At 50.6% G+C, this 22587-nt stretch overlaps 6 protein-coding genes across 6 annotated transcripts; 1 reads left to right on the forward strand and 5 right to left on the reverse strand.

Moving 5' to 3' along the window:
* Positions 1 to 335: 335 nt before the first annotated feature.
* AO090011000012 (uncharacterized protein) lies at positions 336 to 4001 on the reverse strand (the record flags this gene model as incomplete). Its single annotated transcript, XM_001825657.3, has 1 exon — positions 336 to 4001. The coding sequence occupies one exon, from the start codon at positions 3999 to 4001 to the stop codon at positions 336 to 338; it is 3666 nt and encodes a 1221-aa protein (XP_001825709.3).
* Positions 4002 to 4217: 216 nt separating this feature from the next.
* AO090011000013 (uncharacterized protein) lies at positions 4218 to 4613 on the reverse strand (the record flags this gene model as incomplete). The annotated part of the gene is made up of 1 exon (XM_023232740.1): positions 4218 to 4613. The coding sequence occupies one exon, from the start codon at positions 4611 to 4613 to the stop codon at positions 4218 to 4220; it is 396 nt and encodes a 131-aa protein (XP_023093316.1).
* A 2047-nt stretch (positions 4614 to 6660) lies between these two features.
* AO090011000014 (uncharacterized protein) lies at positions 6661 to 8409 on the forward strand (the record flags this gene model as incomplete). Its single annotated transcript, XM_001825659.1, has 3 exons — positions 6661 to 7167; positions 7227 to 7380; positions 7451 to 8409. The coding sequence occupies 3 exons, from the start codon at positions 6661 to 6663 to the stop codon at positions 8407 to 8409; spliced, it is 1620 nt and encodes a 539-aa protein (XP_001825711.1).
* Positions 8410 to 8927: 518 nt separating this feature from the next.
* Positions 8928 to 16583, reverse strand: fma-PKS (polyketide synthase fmaB; the record flags this gene model as incomplete). Its single annotated transcript, XM_023232741.1, has 7 exons — positions 8928 to 9021; positions 9097 to 15040; positions 15096 to 15219; positions 15267 to 15651; positions 15795 to 15911; positions 15968 to 16085; positions 16142 to 16583. 7 exons carry the CDS (start codon positions 16581 to 16583, stop codon positions 8928 to 8930), a joined length of 7224 nt encoding a protein of 2407 aa, XP_023093317.1.
* A 667-nt stretch (positions 16584 to 17250) lies between these two features.
* AO090011000016 (ABC transporter C family protein) lies at positions 17251 to 18102 on the reverse strand (the record flags this gene model as incomplete). The annotated part of the gene is made up of 1 exon (XM_023232742.1): positions 17251 to 18102. The coding sequence occupies one exon, from the start codon at positions 18100 to 18102 to the stop codon at positions 17251 to 17253; it is 852 nt and encodes a 283-aa protein (XP_023093318.1).
* An 803-nt stretch (positions 18103 to 18905) lies between these two features.
* On the reverse strand, positions 18906 to 21230 carry AO090011000017 (uncharacterized protein; the record flags this gene model as incomplete). Its single annotated transcript, XM_001825662.3, has 1 exon — positions 18906 to 21230. One exon carries the CDS (start codon positions 21228 to 21230, stop codon positions 18906 to 18908), a length of 2325 nt encoding a protein of 774 aa, XP_001825714.3.
* Positions 21231 to 22587: the final 1357 nt, after the last annotated feature.

Here is a 22587-nt window from a genome sequence, read left to right on the forward strand (position 1 = left end):
TATATATAAACGGGTGGGTCGAACTTGATTACCAGCAAGACAACCACAGCAAGCATGCATTTTAGCAAGAGAGTTGAAGAAGTCAGGTCCAAATCATCTATAAACTAGGCAGACAAAAATAGAAAACATACAACAGGAGGGATTCGCTGGTGGTCACCCACCCAACTACTAACCTCCCGGCGTGTGGCTTAAGTACGGCTGAGCGGACGGGAAGCCCTGTTCTCCACACCCTATGGTCGTATGTACTGATTTATTCTAGGCAGGAATTTATATGGAGGGCACCAGTTACTCAGAATGCAAAAGTAGAGATTCGTTTGGACTCCGTACAATACAAACTAAATGCCCCATTCCTTCTTCAACCCCTGTTTCCAAACTTCAAAGTCTATCTCCTGCCCATCCACCAGCATCTTTCCTGATGTTACGTTCTTAGGTCGTGGGGGAACATAAATGAAGTCCTTGACATGTTTGGGATTGCACTTTCTGATACCCATCGTCCCATCTTCCAGCAGCCTGACACAGCTTGGACAGAATGCGGTATCTAGACAGATGGGGCACTGGTAGGAATCATCAAGCGTAGGAAGTTCTTTCCGACAGGGTCCATCACAGGTCAGCCAGTTGGAGTCCTCGTCGCCAGGGCTTTCATTGTCCGTTGCCCCCTCTGGATCGTCCGCATTATATTTCCCAAAGACTTCATGGTACGCCGCTGCGGTCACATTTTTGACATCGCCAGCCGCCACTAAGGCATTCAGGAGGTCCAAGAATCCCAACATATCGTTCTCAGGATCATCATCAGACAGAATCGCAATTCCCCGTTTGATGGATGGTTTGAAAAGAGCCCGAGCTTCCGCTTCACGCCCGCTCAGGCGGTAGTAGATACCTAGGCAAATGGCACGCATACTGGAAACAGTCCAAAGCACAGATTCATCGTTTAGCTTAACCTGTTTGCAAAGCTTCTCGAGCTTCGCTCCGGCTTCTTCCGCCTGTGGGGTTCCGATTCCTGCCTCAACCGCGTCACAGAGAAACTGTTTTGCCAATTCAAAGGAGGCCTTCAGCTTTGCGAATCCAACCACAGTTTCATCCTTCGACGAGGCGTATGTATTCATGATCCTCTCCCAACGCTTGACTGCCTTTGCCTGGTCATGAAGGAACTCACTGTAGATTCGAGCAAGGGACATGTCGAGCTGGGTGGCTGTCACCGTCTTAGAGGCCTTCCTAGCTGCGCGGGCTGCAGTACGCCATGACTCCACCATGAAATCGAGGTTATCGGTAGCCAATGCCGCATCTGCAGCGAGCACAAAGTAACGCGTGTCTTCTTCGGGGTTGTCCCACAACGACTGTGTCAACCTTGAAAAGTCTTCGTCCGGAACCGGTGTGTCGGCTAAGGTCTGGAGCAAGTCTATGGTGGCTTCATGATCGTGCTTTGTGCCATAATGCTCGAGAAGCACATTGATACACGTGTTGCAATAGGGGGTTAGTGCCTGTGCCCTCTTATATGCCTCAAATCGCTTTTCTAGATTCCCAAGCTGCTGATAGGAGTCGCCAAGGCGTTCTAGACTCGTGTGGATACTCGCTCTGAGTCCCGAGTCTTCCTCATTTGCTTCAATCTGTGCTGATAAGGTCTGTACGACTTCCTCGTCAAGGTCAATGGCCTTCTGCCATTCCTTTTTCATTGAATATACGATGGCCATGCCAGCTTTGCACAGCCACATGTCAGGCGCCAGTTCCACTGCTTTAGAGAAGTAATCCAATGCCTGATCAAAATATTCTAATTGGCGCAGGACGATGGCACACCTGCGATACCAAAGCGCATTCTTTTCAAAATCTCCAAACTCAGCAGCAGCAATGATTTCCTCCGCCGTTGGGTCAAACATTTCGATGAAGTTGACCTCTTTACCTTTCATAAGACTCTGGTAGCTCCACACCACAGCAGCAACAGGAGCAGCCAACCACATATCGTCTGCGACATATTTCTTCGTGCACAACATGACAACCGGCTTTAATGTAGTGATGGGATCTTCCTTGGTCGAGGAGATGAACTCCTGTTCATCCGGCGTTAGGGACTCCAGAACTTCTTCATCTTCCCACCACTGTCGGATGGCTCGAATATTCGCCTCCGTCGACACCCAGCCCCGATAGCCTATCCACCCAGTGATCGATTCCTCGGATGTAAGCGCCACCAGCAGCATTTTAGCAATATCGCGTCTATCCTCAAGAGAACAGTCGGACGCATGCGTGGTAAGGAGATGATGAACCCAATTTTCGGCTGCATGACGGAGCATATGCTCACCATCGTCCGCCTTTTTTGCGAACTCCTTATCGGTAAAGATTCTCAGGAAGGTCTTGAGTACGTGCGCCTTTGCATGCAGATAATCGACACCCACAGGGACATGGCTTTCCTCATCGGAAACCTTCCCTTCCGTCTGATCACGGAAGAAATCGCCAATGGATGCGTGGCAGAAAGTGACTGTCGTTGTCTCTTTGTGAGAATCAAAATCCGTAAAGTTCTCAACATCCTCAAAGGCGTCCTCATCAGCATTTCTACCTTCTCCTTCCTCGTCAGATTCATCCAAACCGTTCCTGTTTGTGGACATGATTTGCAATTCCGCTGTGGTGAGTCCATCCTCTCGGTTCAGGCTGAAGAAGGAGGCAAATTGGCGCCGCAATGCTCCTTCTGGATAGATCATACCATCCCCTTCTGGTGATTTCAGCTTGAGTATGGACTCAACCTCGGCTAAAGTCAAGGGCTGCCTCGAACACGTAACCCAAAGCAATATCTCATTAAGAAACTCAAGCTCCTCCTCATTAGAGCTAGTAGAAAAGCTCAGGAGAACGTGGCGGAGCATTTCTTTGAGACCCTTGGGCGCTTGGTCCAGCGCCTTCCGCATACTTGACTCGTTTCGTTTCTTGACCAGCTCTTGTAGCATGAGGTTCACCCAGAGGAACATGCCCTCTGCTCTCGCCGATAGCTTTTCGACGATCTCCTGACGTAATTTTGCTGACACTCTTCGGAGAACCACCGACTTCTTGATGCTGGCATGGATGTACTGGTTTATATCTCTAGAGTTCTTTTGCGTCGTGACATGAATTGTTGGTACCTCCAGCTCTAGACCTTCCAGCAACTGGTCGCTTATGTGAGGTCGACCAATAACAGCAAGCTGCAGGTGTGACTTCTCAGCAGAGTCGTATAGGTCTTTTGCCAAACTGAAGAATGTCCTCCGCTCTTCGTCGAATGCTTCATCCACGCCATCTAATAGTATATACACGTCGCTGTCGGCGTTGGGCTTTTTAACGAAGTAATCGACAAACAGGAGTCTCCATGCGCTCTCGAGTGTGCTAATCATCTCGTAATTTGCAATAGTGGCGAGGTGTTTCAAATACACAGGATCGTTTTTGCTGATTTGCAAGGCGAGGTCTCGCAGAGCCTGGTGGAATGACCTCGTGCCCGGATTGTCGTCCTTGAAAAAGAAAAATCCTACAGACGTAAGCGACGTGTTTTGAACGCCCTGAGGATGCAATTCGTGAAGACGGTTGATCATATTGGCCACGATGTATGACTTTCCAGCTCCAGGATTGCCTGATATAAACATAACTGGCATATGCTTGTCATGCCACTCGTTGAAGATACGCTCATCTCTAACCCAATCTCCGGTTCCCGGTATACGAGCCTTATTGATCTTATCATACCAGTCCTGAGCATAATCAGTCTTTGATGGCCGGAGAGTCTTGCTGACATGTTCTTGCAGTGCCTTCTCACGATCCTCAGTGCTTTCCTGCTTGTTCTCCTTGACCGAAACCAGCAAGGTGCCAAGCATCTCCTGCACCTCATTGACGCGCACATTCACTTGGTTGACTGTCATGCCCGTTTCTACCACGGTGGCATGGGTAGAGGTGACCGTCGCTGACATTCCATCCACAACCCGACCAGTTCGTTTGGACTCGGTCAGCGTCTCAGCCCCAACTAGATCGGCCTCCACTCGCGTGAGCTTGTCCAGCTTACCCATCGCCCCCTGAATGGCATCATTGCTACCAAGCAGGATATTGCGCGTGAACTTTAGCAGCCGGCCTCGGCGAATGGTTTTCGTCGAGAGGGCCAGAATCTCGACCAATGTAACAAGAATGTCGCTGAGCTTATTGCTTAGATCATCAGATATGGACTCACGGCTATACGCCTTCAGCCGAATAGTGAAGTCCTATATTGGATTTAGACACCCTTGCTCTCAATTATCGGTGGATCCCCTAGTCACCTTCAGTGTACCCATCAAATCTTGGATCGCATCGTAGGAGGTAGACACCCCCTTCGCAGCACCCATTAAGTAGGTGACGGCCCCAAAGACAAGGCTACTCGGCGGGAAGACCATGGAGGCACCGCCAGCTGCCAAATTGCCGAACAACTGCACCGGGATCATTGCGGCGTTGAGAACCTCGAAAATTGCGCCCCTCTTCTCACGAAATTCACGGAAGCTATTGTTCCTTGCGTCGATTTCTTTGGTTAGATCCTCGACATTTTGAATCTTGGCAAGAAATTGCACGTCAAACGGCTCGTCGGTGATCTCCTGGTACTTTTTGATTGCCCGTTCGTAGATGGCGGGGATCTGGTTCTTCGAAACCGTCATTTTTGCTGCGTGTCTATGAAAAGGGATGGCCGCTGCCTCCAAGATGCATGATCAACAGAATGCCACTGTGGGATAAAACTTCATGCCGAGTTATGGTGGGATAGCCCGCTTTATACTAATCGCGCAACTTTGGGCCGCAACCTCAGAAACCGCCATGATTGGTGACTTCACTGCAGTCGAAATGGATTGGACTGTGGGACCTGCCATCATCTGACAGTCTTCAGCGAACCAGGCTACTATTTCTATCAGATTCTGGATATCTGATCCGTGCTGTCAGGCTGTCAGCATCGCTTGTATCGTTAGCGTTGAACCAAAACCACAACGAACCAATGCATGGGCATGTATGCTCAGAACCTTCAGCTGCGGCTGACGATGGCGGGGTTCTTTACGAGGGGCTAAAAAAGAGATAATCTCCCAGGGTCAGAGCAGATTGGTGGGCTTTTAATAAGTAGCTGTGGCTTGAGAATATCCGGATGCCATTGGTGTGGTTGTGGTGGGCCGCCATCTAGCTTGCATCAACTAATGACCAAGTAGGAAATTCCTCAAGACCACACTTACCCTCAAGGGGTTAAGATACGAAACTGTAAGTAATTCCTGGCGGTTGGCGGAAAAGAGGAATGGGATTAGAATTTACTTAGCGGCCTTAGGTTGGAGTCAAGATCTGTGGGTATTCCAATTCGATTGAAAGCTTTAGCAAAAACCTTTAAGCCGATCCTTCCGGTCTCATCAAGCCAACAGGACCTTGTACTTCTTAATCAATACATCTATAACACTGACTATGTCCTTGTTTATATATCTTAGGTTGTAATTCGATAGTTGCTCACTACTGGTATGAGCTGAGAGGTTGAGCATAATAGCAGGGCGGTGACCCTCGATGAGAGATATATATAGTTCAAGAGATTCAAAACGACTGACAGTGAGATCGTCATGTTGGTTTGGTCTGTATTTCATGGTCTCAAGGCCGAGGTGTACACTAACAGCCCCTTGTTCGCAGAATACTTGCCACTCATGAAGCGATTACTGCCGGTGGCTGCTGGAAAGGCCCTATTGTACGAGAACGAAGTACCACATATCGAGGCTCTCGAAGTATCGGAGCGAATTCGATCTGACATGTTCTCCTACCTTAGATCCTTCCGAGATTCCTCCACCCTGTTAACGTTTTGTCAGTAAGCACCCATATTGACGAACAGTTCCAGGTGTGAGGAGAATCCACGATATAAACACAGCACACGACACGCGAGATCAAGACATCACCCATCGCCATGACAGCTGCCTTACATTCAAACTCTATTTTTTTACCCCATTTGACTACCAGTATCTGTCAAACTTACTATGTCTCATACAACAAAACGGTTATTTCTTCATACCAATGAGCTTGACTCGAGAAGGTTGTTCCATTGTAGCGGTGGAACGTAGGGTTGAGTTGAGCACACTCGGAGTCCACCAATCAGAGAGCATTCGACAACCCATTGAAAAGTCATTTGATATGCATGTCTGGGCTCAACGATTGCTGTGATCTGCGTATGTTTTATAAGGTTAGAATGCCGATTACTACACTGGTACGTCCCGGTACTGAGCCCAATATATATTATACCAGCAGTCTCATGATCTACAACCAGTCTCCACCACATATGGCCCAGAAGACCCGTCTCTTTGCTTCACCAGTCCACCATGACTCTAATCTGCCTCGGTCTTCACGAGATCTCGTACTGTCTTTGCTGAGTAGAAAATAAAGACGGTGACGTCATGAGATACTGGCATGTGCGAGTGGAGCGAACCGGTGGAGTCGGGAGAATTCGGAGGCCAATGATAGAAGATATCAGCCTCGCATAACCGGTTCTTGGAGACCACGATGCAGGCACGATGTGAAAAATCCGTTGAACCAGTATGGAGACAATGCTGTGTGCAGGATGATCGTCTGCATCATCAACGTCATCCATCCTCGGTCGGAATGTCGGTGCTCTGGTCGAGAGGAATAAAAGACCTGGGGAAGGTTCACCAAATCTTCCCTTTTGCACTCGATTTCTTGTGACCCACGCATGCCCGGATGTCTTTTCCCGACCAACGAGAAACGCACGCTGTCCACGCTGAGGACAGTCCGTCCTCGGGCGATGCCACCGACAGTGAATTGAACGCGCCCGTGGACATTTCCAACGAGCTCGCAGAAAAGCGAAGCGAACGCTCGGATGGAAAGCGGGAGCTGAAGGAAAAGGATTGCTATCAGATTCTGGGCTACTCATGGCCACGATGGAAGAAATGGACCTATCTCGCCGCAGTCGCGTTTGTGCAAGTGTCGATGAACTTCAACACCTCAGTCTACCCAGCGGCCGTCAAGCCTCTCTCCGAGGCATTCAACATTAGCGAGCAACACGCACGCACCGGGCAAATGGCATATCTAGTGACCTACTCTATTGGGTGCGAGCTGTGGGCGCCGTGGTCGGAGGAGTTCGGTCGCTGGCCCATCCTCCAGCTCTCCATGTTCCTGATCAATATCTGGCAAATTCTAGCAGCCCTTGCTCCCAACTGGGGCTCTATGGTTGTCGCTCGTGCATTGGTTGTTTTCCCTCTCTGGCAAGCGAACGCCTAAGAACCAAGCCAACTAACATCGCATAGGGTGGTATTTCTACTGCGGGTGGCAGTGTTACTCTCGGTCTTATTGCCGATATCTACGAGTCCGAGACGCAGCAGTTCCCGCTTGCATTTATCGTCTTGTCCTCTTGTATTGGTACCAGTATCGGCGGTGTGATTGGTGGACCTATTGCGCGCTGTAAGCCCTTCCTTTCTCTCTACCGCTGGATATGACCTTCCTGCTAACCAATGTGGTTGACATTATTTAGTCCTTGACTGGCAATGGTTCTTCTGGATCCAGCTTATCTTTGGAGCAGTAACCCAGGTCATCATCTTTTTCATGCCCGAGAGTCGTTCCACGATCATCATGGACAAGGAGGCGAAGCGCCGCCGGAAATCAGGGGAAGACCCGAACATCTACGGACCCAACGAGCTAAAAGTTCCTCGGATCTCCTTCAAGGAAGCTGGCAAGATCTGGATGCGACCATTCCACATGCTGTTGCGTGAGCCCATTGTCCTTTGCCTGTCCCTGCTGTCTGGTTTCTCCGATGCTCTGATCTTCACCTTCCTCGAAAGCTTTGCCATCGTCTACGAGCAGGGATGGGGCTTTGGTACGCTGGGGCAGGCGTGGGCGGTGATTCCCATCAACGCTGCCTACTTCATCGCCTACTTCAGCTACTTTCCCTGGTTTATGCGGGACGAGAAGCTACGTCTCCGACACGGTGATGCGGCGATCCCACCCGAGCGTCGCCTCAAGTGGCTGCTCTTCCTTGCACCACTGGAACCCATCGGTTTGTTTGGCTTTGCCTGGACGACCTTCGCTGCAGGCGACTCGCGCAATGTCCATTGGATCGCTTCGATGATCTTCTCCGCGTCTGTCGGTATTGCCAACTACGCCATTTACCTCTCGTCCGTTGATTACATGGTCGCTTCCTATGGCGTCTACTCGGCCTCCGCGACGGGTGGTAATGCTTTCGCTCGGGATCTTCTCGCGGGTATCTCAGCCATGTACGCGACGCCCATGTACTCCAATATTGGAGACGAGTGGCATGTTCAATACGCAAGCACTATTCTGGCTTGTCTTTCCTGTCTCGTCGTCATCCCCATCTATATCTTCTATTGGAAGGGACCGCAGATTCGGGCGAACAGCAAGTTCGCTGCCACGCTTGCTGCCGACAGACTGCAGAACAACGGCCGACGTGTGAGCCAGATCAGTGCTGAGCCCTGATTCAGTAATACGCAGATACAAATGCATATATGGTATGAGTGATATCGCGCGTGTGGCTTTGTTTTGGAAACCTGTATATACGAATTGTCATGAAGGATTGAATGACGGAACGTTTTCTCTATTCTGCGATGCCCTCTATGAACTTGGCCGGTGGGAGTGTGAACTCATGCCAGTCCGTTTATAAGGAGTTGGGCAATCTCGCCCTCCGGTCAGTAGAATTATTTATGTTCATATAGATTAACTTGCAATGTACATGACTCTTGATCCGGGGCTTGTTCGACAAGGCCGTGTCAATAATATTCGAAACGATGGATACTTTTCATAGATCATTGTCGGCCCTGCAGACTAACCTTCCATGAATAGAGTCTCAACATTTATAGGTCAATTTAGGAGCTTTTGTACGTTGTCCACAGAATCTTTGATAACTAAGGTGTTCCAGTAAGTCTCACCTGGGCAGCAAACCCATCAGAAAGAGCAAAACATAGGTACGACGGCACTTTGCATGGAAATACCTGCAATCACTGTCTCTTGACTCTCAGACTGTTCAAACATCCTTTAGCACAAGTAAAGCGAGCCCTTATAGAGAAGTCTAATCCATATCGCACCGTCCACCTATCAACAGCCTCATTCAGCATAGCATCACCGTATGCGAGATATCACACAGTGACTATCTATTCACGGCGTAACTTATTCACCACCCGTTGTGCCAACATGATCAGACTATTGGCGTTGAGGACATCGAATGTCGTCACGGTGGCCCCCATTTGAGCCTTGATCCAATTCCGCAGTTCTACCATGGAGAGAGAATCCAGCCCATAGACGGATAGCGGTTGCCCAGGTTCAATCTGTTGGTTTTCATTATAGCGCAACATCCGCGCCAGCCGAGTGGCAAGGATGCTCAGACACGGTTCCTGCAGCTCTTCGGCCCCTACACCAGCGCGAATCATGGCGTGGAACGATTGGAGTGCGGCCGCGAGCTCGTCGGTAGGTTTTCCTGCATTGGCATGGGAGCTCGAATTTCCGACAAAGAGTCCGCGGAAGAGAGGATTGAATCGGAGGCCAGATTGAGTTGGGTCTTGAGGCACTGCGAGTCCAGTTATGAGTCGGGTTGGGAATTCCGAAGACCCCGAATGTGGCCGGCAGGTAGACTGAAGAAACTGCTGCCGGAGTGAATAATCCACGATACGATGGAGCACACGTTCAGGGATGCCGATCAAGTCTCTGGATGCTTCAAGACGCTGAGATAGGTCATCCGACTCTGCCACAACCCCAACATCTTCCACCACACCCAGGTTAATCGTCTGGGCGGCAAGTCCCATTGATCGTCGATGAGCGGCGAAAGAGTCAAGGAAACTGTTCGCAGCCGCATAGTTTGCTTGTCCTGGGGTCCCCACTACGCTGGAGATGCTCGAAAGGAGGAGGAAGAAGTCTAGTTCAGAGCGGCTTTCGATGGAGACATTGTGCAGGTTCCATGTGCCTTGGACCTTTCCCTCAATCGATTCGTGAAACTCCTTGATCGTCATCAGCTCATAGGGTCGGTCGCGTAGGAGCATCACACCCTGTATGACACCCTTGATGGGAACAGGAGCTTGTTTAAAAGCCTGTCGTACGTCGAGGATGCGCGACACATCACCGCGGCAGACATGGATATGGCATCCAAGGGACTCACAATTGGAAATGACTGCTTGTGAGCGACGATCTGCACATCCGCTACGAGACATCACCACCAGATGGCGGGCACCTCGCTGAGCCAGGTGCAAGGCTAAGCTACCACACAGACCTTTCAGCCCGCCTACAATAAGATAGGCAGATCCGGCATTGAATGTTATATCCTGGCGCAGAGGGCGTACCGCTGCTGTTAGACTTCCCGTGGCAGCCATGCCTCGGATCACAACCTTCCCTATGTGTTTGCCACTACGCATGAAGGAAAAGGCCTCCGCGGCCTGTGTGATAGGGAAGGTTGTAATCGGATCAATCGGCCGGATGTGACCATTGCTTGCAAGGCTAAAGACACGGCGAAGAATACTAATATATAGATGAGCATATGAAACATCAACGGAAATTCGGTTAACATACCTAGGCAGCTTCTTTAATAGCTTTGGATGTGAAAGGTCAACAGCCCGGAAGGAGCAGCCCCGGTCGAAAGGCTCCATGGATAGAGTGTTACGCTCCACCATATCTCTCTTTCCCAGCTCAACCAGAATGCCTCCAGCGGCACAGAGCCTCCATGTTGCATCTAGTAAGTCGCCCGTGATCGAGTTGACGATAACATCGACACCCTCTCCATTGGTGGCCTTCATGATCCCTGCTGCAAACTTGGAACATCTGGATGAGAACATACGTTCGTACGGGATCTTATATGTGTCATGTAGGAAGCGACGTTTTGCGTCACTACCAACGGTCACGTAGATCTCAGCTCCGACATATTGAGCCAATTGAATACAGGCAATGCCAACACCCCCAGATGCAGAATGAATAAGGACTGACTGTCCGGGTTGTAGATCTGCCATATCAAACAGGGAGTAGAGTGCCGTACAGAACGCGACTGGAATTGTAGCTGCCTCGCTGAAGGACATCGTCTTGGGGATCGGATGTGTGAAATCTAAAGGAACCTGGATACGGTTGGCAAAGGCTCCTTTCTCCATGAAGACGACAGAAGTCCCAACAATAGATTTATCATCAATGCTGGATCCAACACGACGAATGATCCCCGATCCTTCCAGGCCCAGTAGGTGCTCATTCTCGGGTACTATTCCCATTGTAACAGCAACATCTTTGAAATTTAAGCCAGCGGCCTGAATCTCAATTTCAACATGATTTTCGGGGAGGGTGTCGTCTGGAGCTTGGACGAAGCGTAGGCCCTCTAGAGTACCGATATCCTCGGCTACTAGACGCGTGATGGAACCATCGGTGGACAGTGGTGTCTCCACAAATCCCTCCTTCCATGATTGAATATCATGACTCAGAGGACGGTAGGGTAGGACTCGATGGATGTGTAGAACACCATCCTGCTCTACATATTCATTTTCGGTCCCTAAGCCAGCTTCGCGCATCTGGAGCTGCTCCAAAACGAGAGGAAGACAGGCCAGTGCCGCAGCCCCATCTTGACTTTGTATATCCAATGTGATTAGTGTGGCCGCGGGATCCTCGGATCGGATTGAGCGGAGAAGCCCAGCAGCTAGGGCACTGTTCGGCTCAGATGCAGAGAGTTGGCCGCCGCGAGTGACCCAGACAAGCTTACAGCCGCTTGTAATGAGGTGGCGAAGGCACAACCATTGTTCCTCAGTAATGTGTGTGAGAAGGGGTGAGTATAGCTCATCAGTAATAAGGACTAGAGCACCAGCGGGGACATTTGCTGTCAAATATTGATGTTGAGTGATTTGCCACCCTCCTTCTGTCAACGACCGTTCGGCTATAGGCGGCAAGATGGTCTTCTCCTCCATATAGACGACATGCACCTGCTTGGCTGCCGGAGGAGGGCAGTCTCTGGTTATCAGTGGCATACACAGGAAGACTGCCCGTCGCTCAGATGGAATGGAGAGCACCCTTCCCAATGTCGTATTCTCAACCAGGCGAACCAAAGACGATTCTGAGTGAGCATTAAGACCCGCCTCTGTGTGATCGATTGCGAGTATATATCCATCAAGCGAGAGCAGGTCTTTCACAGCACTCACAACGGAGGCTGACCTTTGAGGCAAAGGCGAGATGGCCTTCAATATTATCAAGTCAAATCGTTCTTGTTCCCCAACACCCAAGTGACTGCAATCGGGATCTAGAAGCTGGAAGGAGGTGTTTGCTTGATCGCGGTACTTCGACTCCACGCCAGAAAGATTTGTGGCATCGCGGGCTACATAACGGTATTGACACTGTAAATCCTCAACTGTTTCCAGAGATTCAAACCACAGGCTACCCGGTTCACGGGTTCCCAAATCAAGCTCAAGCACCTTCAGGGCAGGCTTCTTATGGACCATTAATTGAAGCAGCAATGGAGTCATATTCGTGTGGACTTGTCCAAGTTGCTGAACAGCCTCCACGTTCAACATGGAAATATCCGGCTTCAGGACGTCGTGGACGAGGGTATGCCGAGAGATGGGATCAATCCCTAAATCAATCCTATGGCTCGATAATCCGGTCATTCGGATCAGTAAAGCACCACTGGATGGATCATATACAGATGTGCTTCCTAGATAACTCTTCTCTGTATCTTCTCTCCCACGCCCAGAGTAATAGCTAGAAGCGACCGCTATGCCCGCATGTGGTCGATGGGTGGGGTTAATAATCAAGTCATCGACCATAGCAGGGATCAAAGTCTCAGCCATTCTGCTGCGGTCTCCAGCGATAGCTGCAGGTACCACGGCTCGCAATACACCGTCAAGCGCAGCAGGATGAACAGGATACAAAGACTGAGGATCATGAGCTGAGGGAGGGTCAGCTAGTGTGATCAATGCGCGCGCCCGTCGCTGCCCAGCACGCGATTCCACCTTCTCCAACAGATGGAATGCAGGACCATAGTGATATCCCAGCTCAGCGCAGGCCTTTGTCCATAAATGGCCGGGAGAGGCATGCTCGAATGGGGCAATATCTGTCTCATCGGCCGGGTCAATGACGGGCTCCTGGAGGCGGATTAATCCAGTTGCATGATGCGTAATGGCACCATCTCTGTGAGATGATATAGAGAACTCAGACCAGTTCTCATTTCCTCCTGGGAATGGGTTCATTGTAAGATAGATCTCGCTGTCCACGTCTTCTTCCAAAACAAGCGCTGCATTGAATCGGATATTGCGCAATTGGTAGCCTAGTTCGTTGGGAAGAGGAAATGGGCGGGTTGGTTTACGCATGCAGCTTGTCTGGTACATTGCCTCGACTGCCATTGCGATATATCCGGATGCAGGGAAGACGACGTCCGTCCCGATTCGGTGATCCCGTAACCACGGGAGATGACTGAGATCCATGGTTTTCTTAAATGTTGGATGGAGCCACGATGTGCCAAGAATTTTGCTTCCCAGCAGGTCATGGTGCACAAAAGGTCGAAATCTCCAGTCCTTACTGGGTTGTGTCTCGAACCAGTACGAGGTGGAATGCTCCCAGCAGTAGTTCGGCAGGTCCACGATCACCATGGGTCGGGTTGCTTGACTGTCTGTGATAACCCTCTCAAGATCGACTGGTGCCCCCGCCAGAAAGAGTTGACCAGCGACTGCAAGTGTGTTATGAATTGAATCAGACCCTCGATTCAATGCCGAAAGATAAGAGACCTTGGATGGTGCCCCCTCGAGGGCCCTTTGGACCTGTGTGATGGGCCCCTTAAGCGCACCATGAGGCCCAATTTCAACCAACAACGTCACCGAGGAGTTTCCACACAACATAGCACGAGCCGCATCCTCGAAGCGAACCGGAGAGGTCATGTTCCTCTTCCAGTATTCAATGTCCGGACACGCCTCTTGCCGGGATCCTGTGACCGAGGAAAACATTGTGACGTCGCCTGGTAGTGGGAATTCCCGCGCGATTGCTGGGAGGTCACGGTTCAGCAGACTCTCATATACTTCACCAATCGCCTCCATATGTGTGGAATGGTATGCAAGTTCTACCTGCAGCATTCGAGCGAAGACACCACCCTCCGTGAGTCTGTCTTTCACTTGCTCGAGCACTGAGGAAAGCCCAGATAATGTCACGCTTGCAGGGCTATTGTAGCATGCAATTTCAACCCCTTCCAACCCATCAATGTAAGGTGTGACTTGCTCTGCACCTAATCCGACCGCAAGCATCCCAAGAGGTAGGGTATCGTTTAGTTGCCCCTGCTGAGAAGCCATGCCACGATGGTATGCGACAACGATCGCCTCGGCATCGCTCAGGTAGCCAGCCGCATATGCCGCCGCAATCTCGCCCGAGGAATGACCAACAACACTGGTGGGCGAGACTCCCCAACTTCGGAAGAGCTCGATTATTGCTATCTGCAATGCAGTGACCAGTGGTTGACTTAGTTCCGGAGCTCGGACATGATCAGGGCTACATGCCTTGGTCAATTCCTCGTATAATGACCATGTCGGCTTGTTGGGTAGACGTTGCAAGACAGTTTCCAGTCTCTCCACACACCTCCTTGCCACAGGAAATGATGTCAGTAGGTCGAAGCCCATCTGAGGCCATTGTGCGCCTTGGCCGGTAAAGACAAAGCCCACCTTCACGGCGTTGACACTTTTCTTACCGTAAACCACTTTTGTCGGGTCGAGATGTTTCAGGTTGTCGGTGATGAGGTAGCCTCGGTGGAAGTGTTTGCTTCTGCGCACGCCGAGTGTGTAGGCCACATCGCGGACATTGAGATGTACGCCTGGGCTGGTGCAATGCTGAGAAAACCTCTCAATATAATGTTTGAGAGAGTCCTTATGGTTTGCTGAGAAGCATAGAATATATGGTTGCTTGGCGGGCTCTTCTTTTATAGAGTCCGGACTAGGAGATGTGTAGGACGATCTGTGTGCTGGACAGTAATCCAAGTGAACAACCCTGGGCTCTTCCAAGATTGCGTGAGAGTTGCTGCCACCAAATCCAAAATTGTTCACTCCTACGCGTCGGAACGGGACATCGTTTGGGAAAGGGACGACACTTTGACTAACCTTTACCCTCGATCCACCGAAGTCAACTGTCTGGTTTTAGCACACATCGTCAGGAAGGTCCTTTCGCGACTTGTTACGTACTCTTGGGGTTAGGCGTCTCAAAAGTCGGATTGCCTGGAATGAGCCCTGTTTCCAAGATCATGATGGCTTTCATCAAGCCGGACAAACCCGCCGCCGTCTCCGAATGCCCTATGTTACTTTTGATCTAAATAGTGCATTAGTGTCTGTCACTATAAGATGTGATCTCCATACTGATCCAATGTGCAGTGGTCTATCAAGCGTCCGTGAAGGTGCGAAGACCGAGGAGACGCCAGCCACCTCAACCGGGTCTCCAGCTAAGGTGCCGGTTCCATGGCATTCCAGATACGACGTGAGCGAAAAGTCGGTGATGTTGGCATTCTCATATGCGGTGCGTACGGCAGCAGCCTGGGCATCGGCGCTGGGCGACGCAATACCAGGCGTACGACCGCTGTGGTTATTGGCCGTACCTCGAATGACTGCACGGATGGGGTCCCCGTCCTGTATGGCATCGTCAAGTCGTTTCAATATCACAGCGTTGATTCCTTCTGCCTTGATGTACCCGTCTGCTTTGGCGTCGAATGTGTGACAGCGTCCTGTTGGCGAGTGGGTGTTTCTGATCGGTCCAGCTACACCAAGTCATTAGTCGATGAAGTCTGACACCGTACATGCTTTACATACTGTCACAACCATATTCCGGGCTAGTTTCAGTCAGCATATTTATATTTCTCTATATTATGGGGTTATGCGAGTATGACTTACTGCAGCACCAGGTTGGATGCCGCGATGACGGCCCCGTTAATCTCTCCAGTTTGAAGGAATTTACATGCCATGTCCAGTGCCACCAACGAGCTGGAGCATGCGGTATCAAGGGACATGCTGTGTCTTCATCAGTATCCTTATGCTAGGAGGATCTAGCGCAAGACAAGATGTACCTCGGACCTGTAATACCCAGGAAGTGACTCACGCGGTTACTCAACATCGTTCCGGAGCCACCAATGCCCGCATTCACCGGTCTAGAGTCTGGATCCCGGGCGAATACGTCCCAGTAGTCTAGCTGAATGTCAGCACGCAGTTGTGATCCTAGACCGGGGATGATAGTTACGGACCTCCAGGGTGACCTCCGACGAAGCAACCATATCTTTGGCCCGCTAGCGACTCCAATGTAAGTCCGGCATTCTCTAATGCTTCATAGATAACCTCTAAGATGATTCGTTGTTGCGGGTCCATGGCCGTTGCCTCCTGCGCTGAAATGTTAAAGAATGACGCATCGAACTTCGCCGGGTCAACGGATTCCATAAACATGGCGCCAGGAGAGCGCATTGTTTTAGGCCTATCAGACCCATCATAGAAGGCGTCGATGTTGAATCGTGATTTGGGAACATCAGTGCCTGCCACACCCCCTTTCATCAGGAATTCCCATAGTTTCTGAGGAGAGTCACTGTGTCCGGGCAAGCGACATGCCATGCTGACCACTGCGATTGGCTCCTGGACGGGTCGAACGGACCCCATCGATAGAGAGGAGTCCGATGTTTGTGGTGTCATAGCCATGATGAGAGAGAGTATGGTATGCTACCTACAATGCCGGATAGAGAGTTGCAGGATGGTGGGGTGGACAGGCAAATAACTGAGTGAAGGTCATCACGTTATCCCATCCTTGCTGGTTCCATTCGCCCTTTTCTTGGCGAATCGCTTAGCTTGGTTTCATCAGGGATCTGCATCCTGACATGCGTGAAGAGTTGTGCATGAGATGCATCTCTCGCATGCTGGCCTCCGACTAGAGGTCTTAACTTCGCACAAGGCTCACCTATCAACCTAATAGGACACTCCCTATGGTATTCAGTGGCAACTAGAAAAGGCTATCAAGATACCCCGCCACATCTCACGCGGGGCAGTCTGGAGGATGGTCTATCCTTAATGCAAAGAGCACGCACTCGGCGATTGATTCCCGAAAGGATGATCGTCCTCGTATTGACTCTCCACTCTTTATGCTGGAGAGTGGAGATTGTCTCTGAACCTCCGCATTTGCCCGATCCATTTCTCGATCGTAGCATTTGATTTCCTGTCCCGAGCTTTCATATGGGTGTTTGGCCCACGCATCCAAATCGCCCAAACGGGATCACTACACACATACCGAGTTGATGGTTTGCCAGCGCGCCCACACGTAAAAAGGTGAGAGAAGTAGAATTAACCAACAGTCATGGTTTTACTATAGCATCTACCTGCCTGCAATATTCATCTGGTTATAAAGGTTCTCTTTACCCACATCATCGTCCACCAACTGTCGGAATAGCCCGTTTCGGGACTGCATCAAATCCTGGGGAGACCCGAATTCCACTGCCCTTCCTTCGTGCAGAACAAGCACACGGTCAAAGTCAGCAATAGTTTGTAGACGATGTGCGATAACAATCAGTGTCGGGCTCTTCTTTCCAATCTGAGAGCGAATAGAACGCTGGATCATCTGATCGGTGTCATGATCCATAGCAGATGTCGCTTCATCCATGACGAGCACAGCTGGGGCTGACAGCATCGCTCTCGCCAGGCAAAGTATCTGGCGTTCACCACAAGACAGATTTGACCCTCCATCGGCCACAGACGCATGGAGCGCCTCGGGATTGTCCCAGAAGACGCGTTTGAGCGCCTCAATTAGCGAGTCATCGGAATACTGGCCAAATGGATCCAGGTTGGATCGCACGGTGCCTGTGAAAAGTATTGGATTTTGCGGAATCATGGCGAGTCTTCTGCGCAGATGATGCAGTTTAATAGTACTTATATCAACACCATCAATCAAAATTGCCCCCTCGCGTGCCTCTAGGCAACGGAGGAGTGCCAGGGCAAGCGATGATTTGCCTGCACCGGTCCGTCCAACGACTCCAAGGCGTTGTCCGGGTTCCACAGTAAAGGTGATATTGTGAAGGACAGGAGAAAGCTCCGGCGAGTAGGCCACGGTCAGGCTCCGGACAGACAACCTCCCCTCTGTAGGCCACCGGTCAGGAGCATCCTCACCGTCACTATTTTCTATTGGTACCTCAGTATACTCCATGGCCCTTTCCACCGCACTGAAGTCCATCTCTGCGGTCGCATACGTTCGGCTTAACATGACCAGTGCATGACAGAGATGATTGGTAAAAACCAGGGCAAACCCTGCGAAAGAGCCTGTGATTGATGGGCTGCTAACAACGAAGAAAAGAGTAAATAATGAGAAGAGCGTGCCCAGCACGTTGATGCGAAATGTCAGCCATCGGTTGAGCAAATATAGATACCACGAGGTCTTGGCCTGTTGGTCAATCTTTGCATGCATAATGCTGCTATAGTCTTCACCCCTGCGGAATGCCTGGATGGTACTAAGCCCTTGCGAGGTCATGTTGAAATGTTCATAAACGGTACCCCTTGTAGTTGCCTCGAGTTGTTTAATCTGGCAGACTGCCACGACGTAGCGCTTCGTATACCAGAGGACTGCGCAAAGAAGGATTGCGGCGACGATTGTCAGGGCCGGACAAACCAATACCGCACCCATGATCACACCAACACAGTCCATGGCAGCGCTGAACAACCCGATCAGATCAAATCCCAGTCGTGAGTCAATGAGGTAAAAGTCTGAAGCGAACAGATTGATCAAGTTCCCGGTAGGTACGGACTCTAGCCACTGAAGTTGTGCTTGCAGCAGGGCATGAATTGTTTGGTGGAATAGCTCCCTGGCGGCTTGGAGGGACACATCAAACACGAGGTAGGATCGCAATGTTCCCAGTACACACGCGGTACATGCAATAATGATATAGCCAAGCGTGTAGTATCCCATTCTCCGAGGGTCTGGTGTGGTTGAGGATCCGCTTTCGGTCCACAGACGCACCCAGGAGTACTAAGTTCTCAGCATTAGTTTATCGATTTTATTGGAATCCTCAATAGCAGAAAGCTAACGGTGCATACCAAAGCAAGGAGAAGACCATTATAGCCAATATAGCACCCAGCTACGACAGCCCACGACCTCGACCCACCGCTAGTTTGAATGTAGTGGCGTAACACATCCCGTCGAACTAAATTCTGTGGTGAACGGCCATCCTCCATGAAAGCACCCTTCGTTCTCTCGGTCGGATCATCCGCCGAGACTAGTGTGTTGTATGAATGTCTAACCGGTGTCGACTCGGGCGTATGTATGTCATGCTTGCTCTCATTACCTGCCGTATCTCTATTCTCTTCGAGGCTGGGGTGCAATAGATAGGGTGGGATTCCTGCGAAAACGACTGTCCCATTATCGAGAGTTACAAGATATTTGGCCTTAGAGGCACAAAGCTGAACATGGTGCGTCACCAAAATTCGCGTTCGGCCTTGGGCGAGTTCACCCGTCAAGCCATGGATGAAGATGTGTCGCGCAGTGTGAATATCCACAGCACTGAAAATGTCATCCAGCAGCAGGATTCCCGCTCGTGAGTACAAGGCTCGAGCAAGTGCGACACGCGTCTTTTGTCCCCCGCTCAGCTTACACCCATTGGGGCCGATATCAGTCAGATCGCCGTGCTCAAGTTGCTCAAGGTCCTTTATCAATGCGCAGGCATACAGCACAGATTGATATCTTTTCGGCTCAAGAGGCAGGCCGAAAAGAATATTATCGCGTATTGTGGCAGCCTCGTTCCACGGAAGCTGGGGGACAAATGCGACGGCGTGATCAATCACCCACCTTGGTTGTGTAGTCGTTGTCTGTCCGTATATCTCGTCGTGTGACGCTGGTACCGGACGTCGCAGAATTCCAGACTGTATGTGGCACTCGTCCAGAATCGTTCGTAGAAGGAGGCTCTTCCCCATGCCCGTGGCACCCGTGATGATGCTTAGCTCTTTAGGTGGGAAACTGGCTGTTACGTTGTGCAATGTCCCTGAGCCTTGATCTCCTGCCGAGCTTTCATAACATACCGTGGCGCTCTGGAATTCTATACGTTCCCCTGAGGCTATGGTCGACGACGCCTTCTCGGTTTCAAGAAAGCTACCTATCCGCCTTAAGCTAATCCTGGCGCCAACGATCCCAGACCAAAGGTCAGGAATGAGCCCCAGGATGAACTGAATGTATCCCAGCAGAGACAGGGCAGGAAACGCCACAGAGGGGGTCAGACTCCCATGTCTCCACGTGTATATGCCTATAGCCGTGGCCGAGACCAGAACAGGTCCTACTAGATGGCAGGCTAGATTCATTAAATACCAGTGGAACGCGGCACGGTGTTCCTGCAGCCCTCGCTCAAGAAGTTGATTGATTTTAACCTCCCATTTGCGTTCCAGTGCGGCGATCTTGACCTGTCGGATACATTGTAGGGCCTCTGTTAGTGCAGCCATTTTACTATCCCGGAGACCCGTCAAGGCTCGCTCCGCTGCTCCGTACCTCTGCAGAAAGATCCGGTGCAGCGGTGTAATGATGAGCAAGGTGGAAAGTCCGGCAAGCAAACTTTGCCATCCTAGTAAATGTGCCAGCAGGGTACTCGCGACGATTAGCTTCATTGCCTGTAGAACATTTGAATAGAGGAATCCTGCCACGGTCGCAATGCGTTGTGTGTCCATGGAGATGAGGTTTGTGAGGTTCTGCTCGTTGAGACTGTCCCCAGCCAGCTGAGAGTGAGAGATAAGTTTATGGTAGAGAATCGCCGTCAGTTGCTGTGTCAAGGGAACTGAGATTTTATTCATCGCCAGCCACAACAGCCAGTTCTCGAGCCACGCAGAAAGACCAATCGTAAGGCCACAGACCAAGGCCCACCACGTCAAGGATGCAGTATCTGACTGTCTCGTTGACTGTTCTTCGAGCAATTGCAGCATCATCCACAACGCTAACTGTGGTGTAAACGCTACCACGGCGAGCGGGATAGAAAGCATAATCTGATTGCGCAGACATTTGCCATGCGAAAGGAGCAGTAGCCTGAACAAAGACCATTCGTCACAGCGATGTGATGGGTTATTGCACGGGGCCTGGGTAAATTCCTCCTGCAGAATCCCTGCTCGTGTCCGATCATCCAGCTCCGGTAGATCATCCAAGGTGACCCGACGTCGGGCTTCGGCCACCGCGACCAATTCGCTCACCCAGTGGAAAGAAAGACGCCCTAGGACGGAGGATGAACCTTCACCATCAATTGCCTTTCCGTCCCGGAATATGCGGGATCGTCGCGGCAATGATAGAGTGATCAAGATTGAGATTCCAACGATTCCGTGATTGATCCGCGCCATCACAAGCAGCGCCTCTGGAGATTTCTTTGCTTCCTCGCTCGTGTACTGCTCAATTACGGAGAGTAACGCTACTACGAAGCAGCTAAGGCATCCTCTCAAGCCAATCACATATCTTGCACTAGATATGGACTCGGTCACAAGCGTGGTATGGTGGACCAGCATAACAATCTTACAGCTGTCAGTGTATACCACAACTAACACATTTCTAGACTCACCCAGGTCGTCAACTGCAGCCAGCGTTCAAGTAGGAACCCATTGTTGGCGGGAGTAGCAACCCGCAGGATGGCGATGAAGCAACCGCACCCCATGCAGGTCAACAGAAACCAAACTCGCTTGGCCGGTTGGGTCTTGGGTCTTCCATTCTTCTCAGTATACACGTAGGTACCATAACGTCTGCTACTCACAAGGGTCAGGATAGCGGCTGTGACCTGTCGGAGTGCAGGAAAGCCCAATTGAAGCACCAATCCTGCCCCAACAATATGGAGAAACACGGATAATTCTTTAACTTCAATCATCCCGGCATATTCCACAAGCCATATGTTCGACCCAGTAGCCACACTCGCGATGTAAATTCCTTGCTAACGCCGTGTCAACATTCCGCGCGGCAAAAGGGATACGAGAATCCTCTTGGCGGCTAATCACAAACAAATCAGCTATCGTGGACGTTTATGTCGAGGGATTAGTCAAACTGAGAGAGAAATGAAAAAAAAGAAAAAGAAAAAGAAAAAAAGAAGGGGGAGAGAGAGAGAGAAGACAAACGAACATTTATCGTGGGTGGTGATAGTGCGGCAGCTCACTGGCGCTAAACTGCCCGAATAAAAGCCCCCCCAAGTCCCCTATGCGAAGTCGGGTCAATACGGGATTTAGCCTCTTGATTCAGGCAGCTTGGCCATGAAAATCCATCTAGTTCGTGCAGGACATCTTTCTGGTTGGCACGATGTTTTGAAACCGTCTCCACCATGAGCGCCAGTTGGATAACCGCGGTATTCTCGGAATAATAGATGTTGCGTACGTGCACTTACTTGGCTTGGACTGACGTGAAATATATCTTGGATACGATATATTTGGGAATCACCAACCCTGTCCACTTTCCTGCGAGCTCTATCGGCCCAACGGCAACAGTACATATATCTATGCGTCCCACCAAAGAAGATCGGGCCTTCGGCTCTTGGCTCCAACTCTGCTACCTTGATATCCAGTCCCTTGAAAGGTACCCAAGGTTCCGAAGTGCCGTTGGTGGAAGCATCGTGACGGCTCTTCGCGTCAGCTATATACCGGAACGCCTCCTCTGCAACCGATGGATTAAGCATTGAATCGACCTTATGGGGCGGATATGTAAAGTCGCCTGGGATACATT

This window comes from Aspergillus oryzae, chromosome 7 (genome assembly GCF_000184455.2).
Source record: "Aspergillus oryzae RIB40 DNA, chromosome 7".
Lineage (NCBI taxonomy): Eukaryota > Fungi > Ascomycota > Eurotiomycetes > Eurotiales > Aspergillaceae > Aspergillus > Aspergillus oryzae.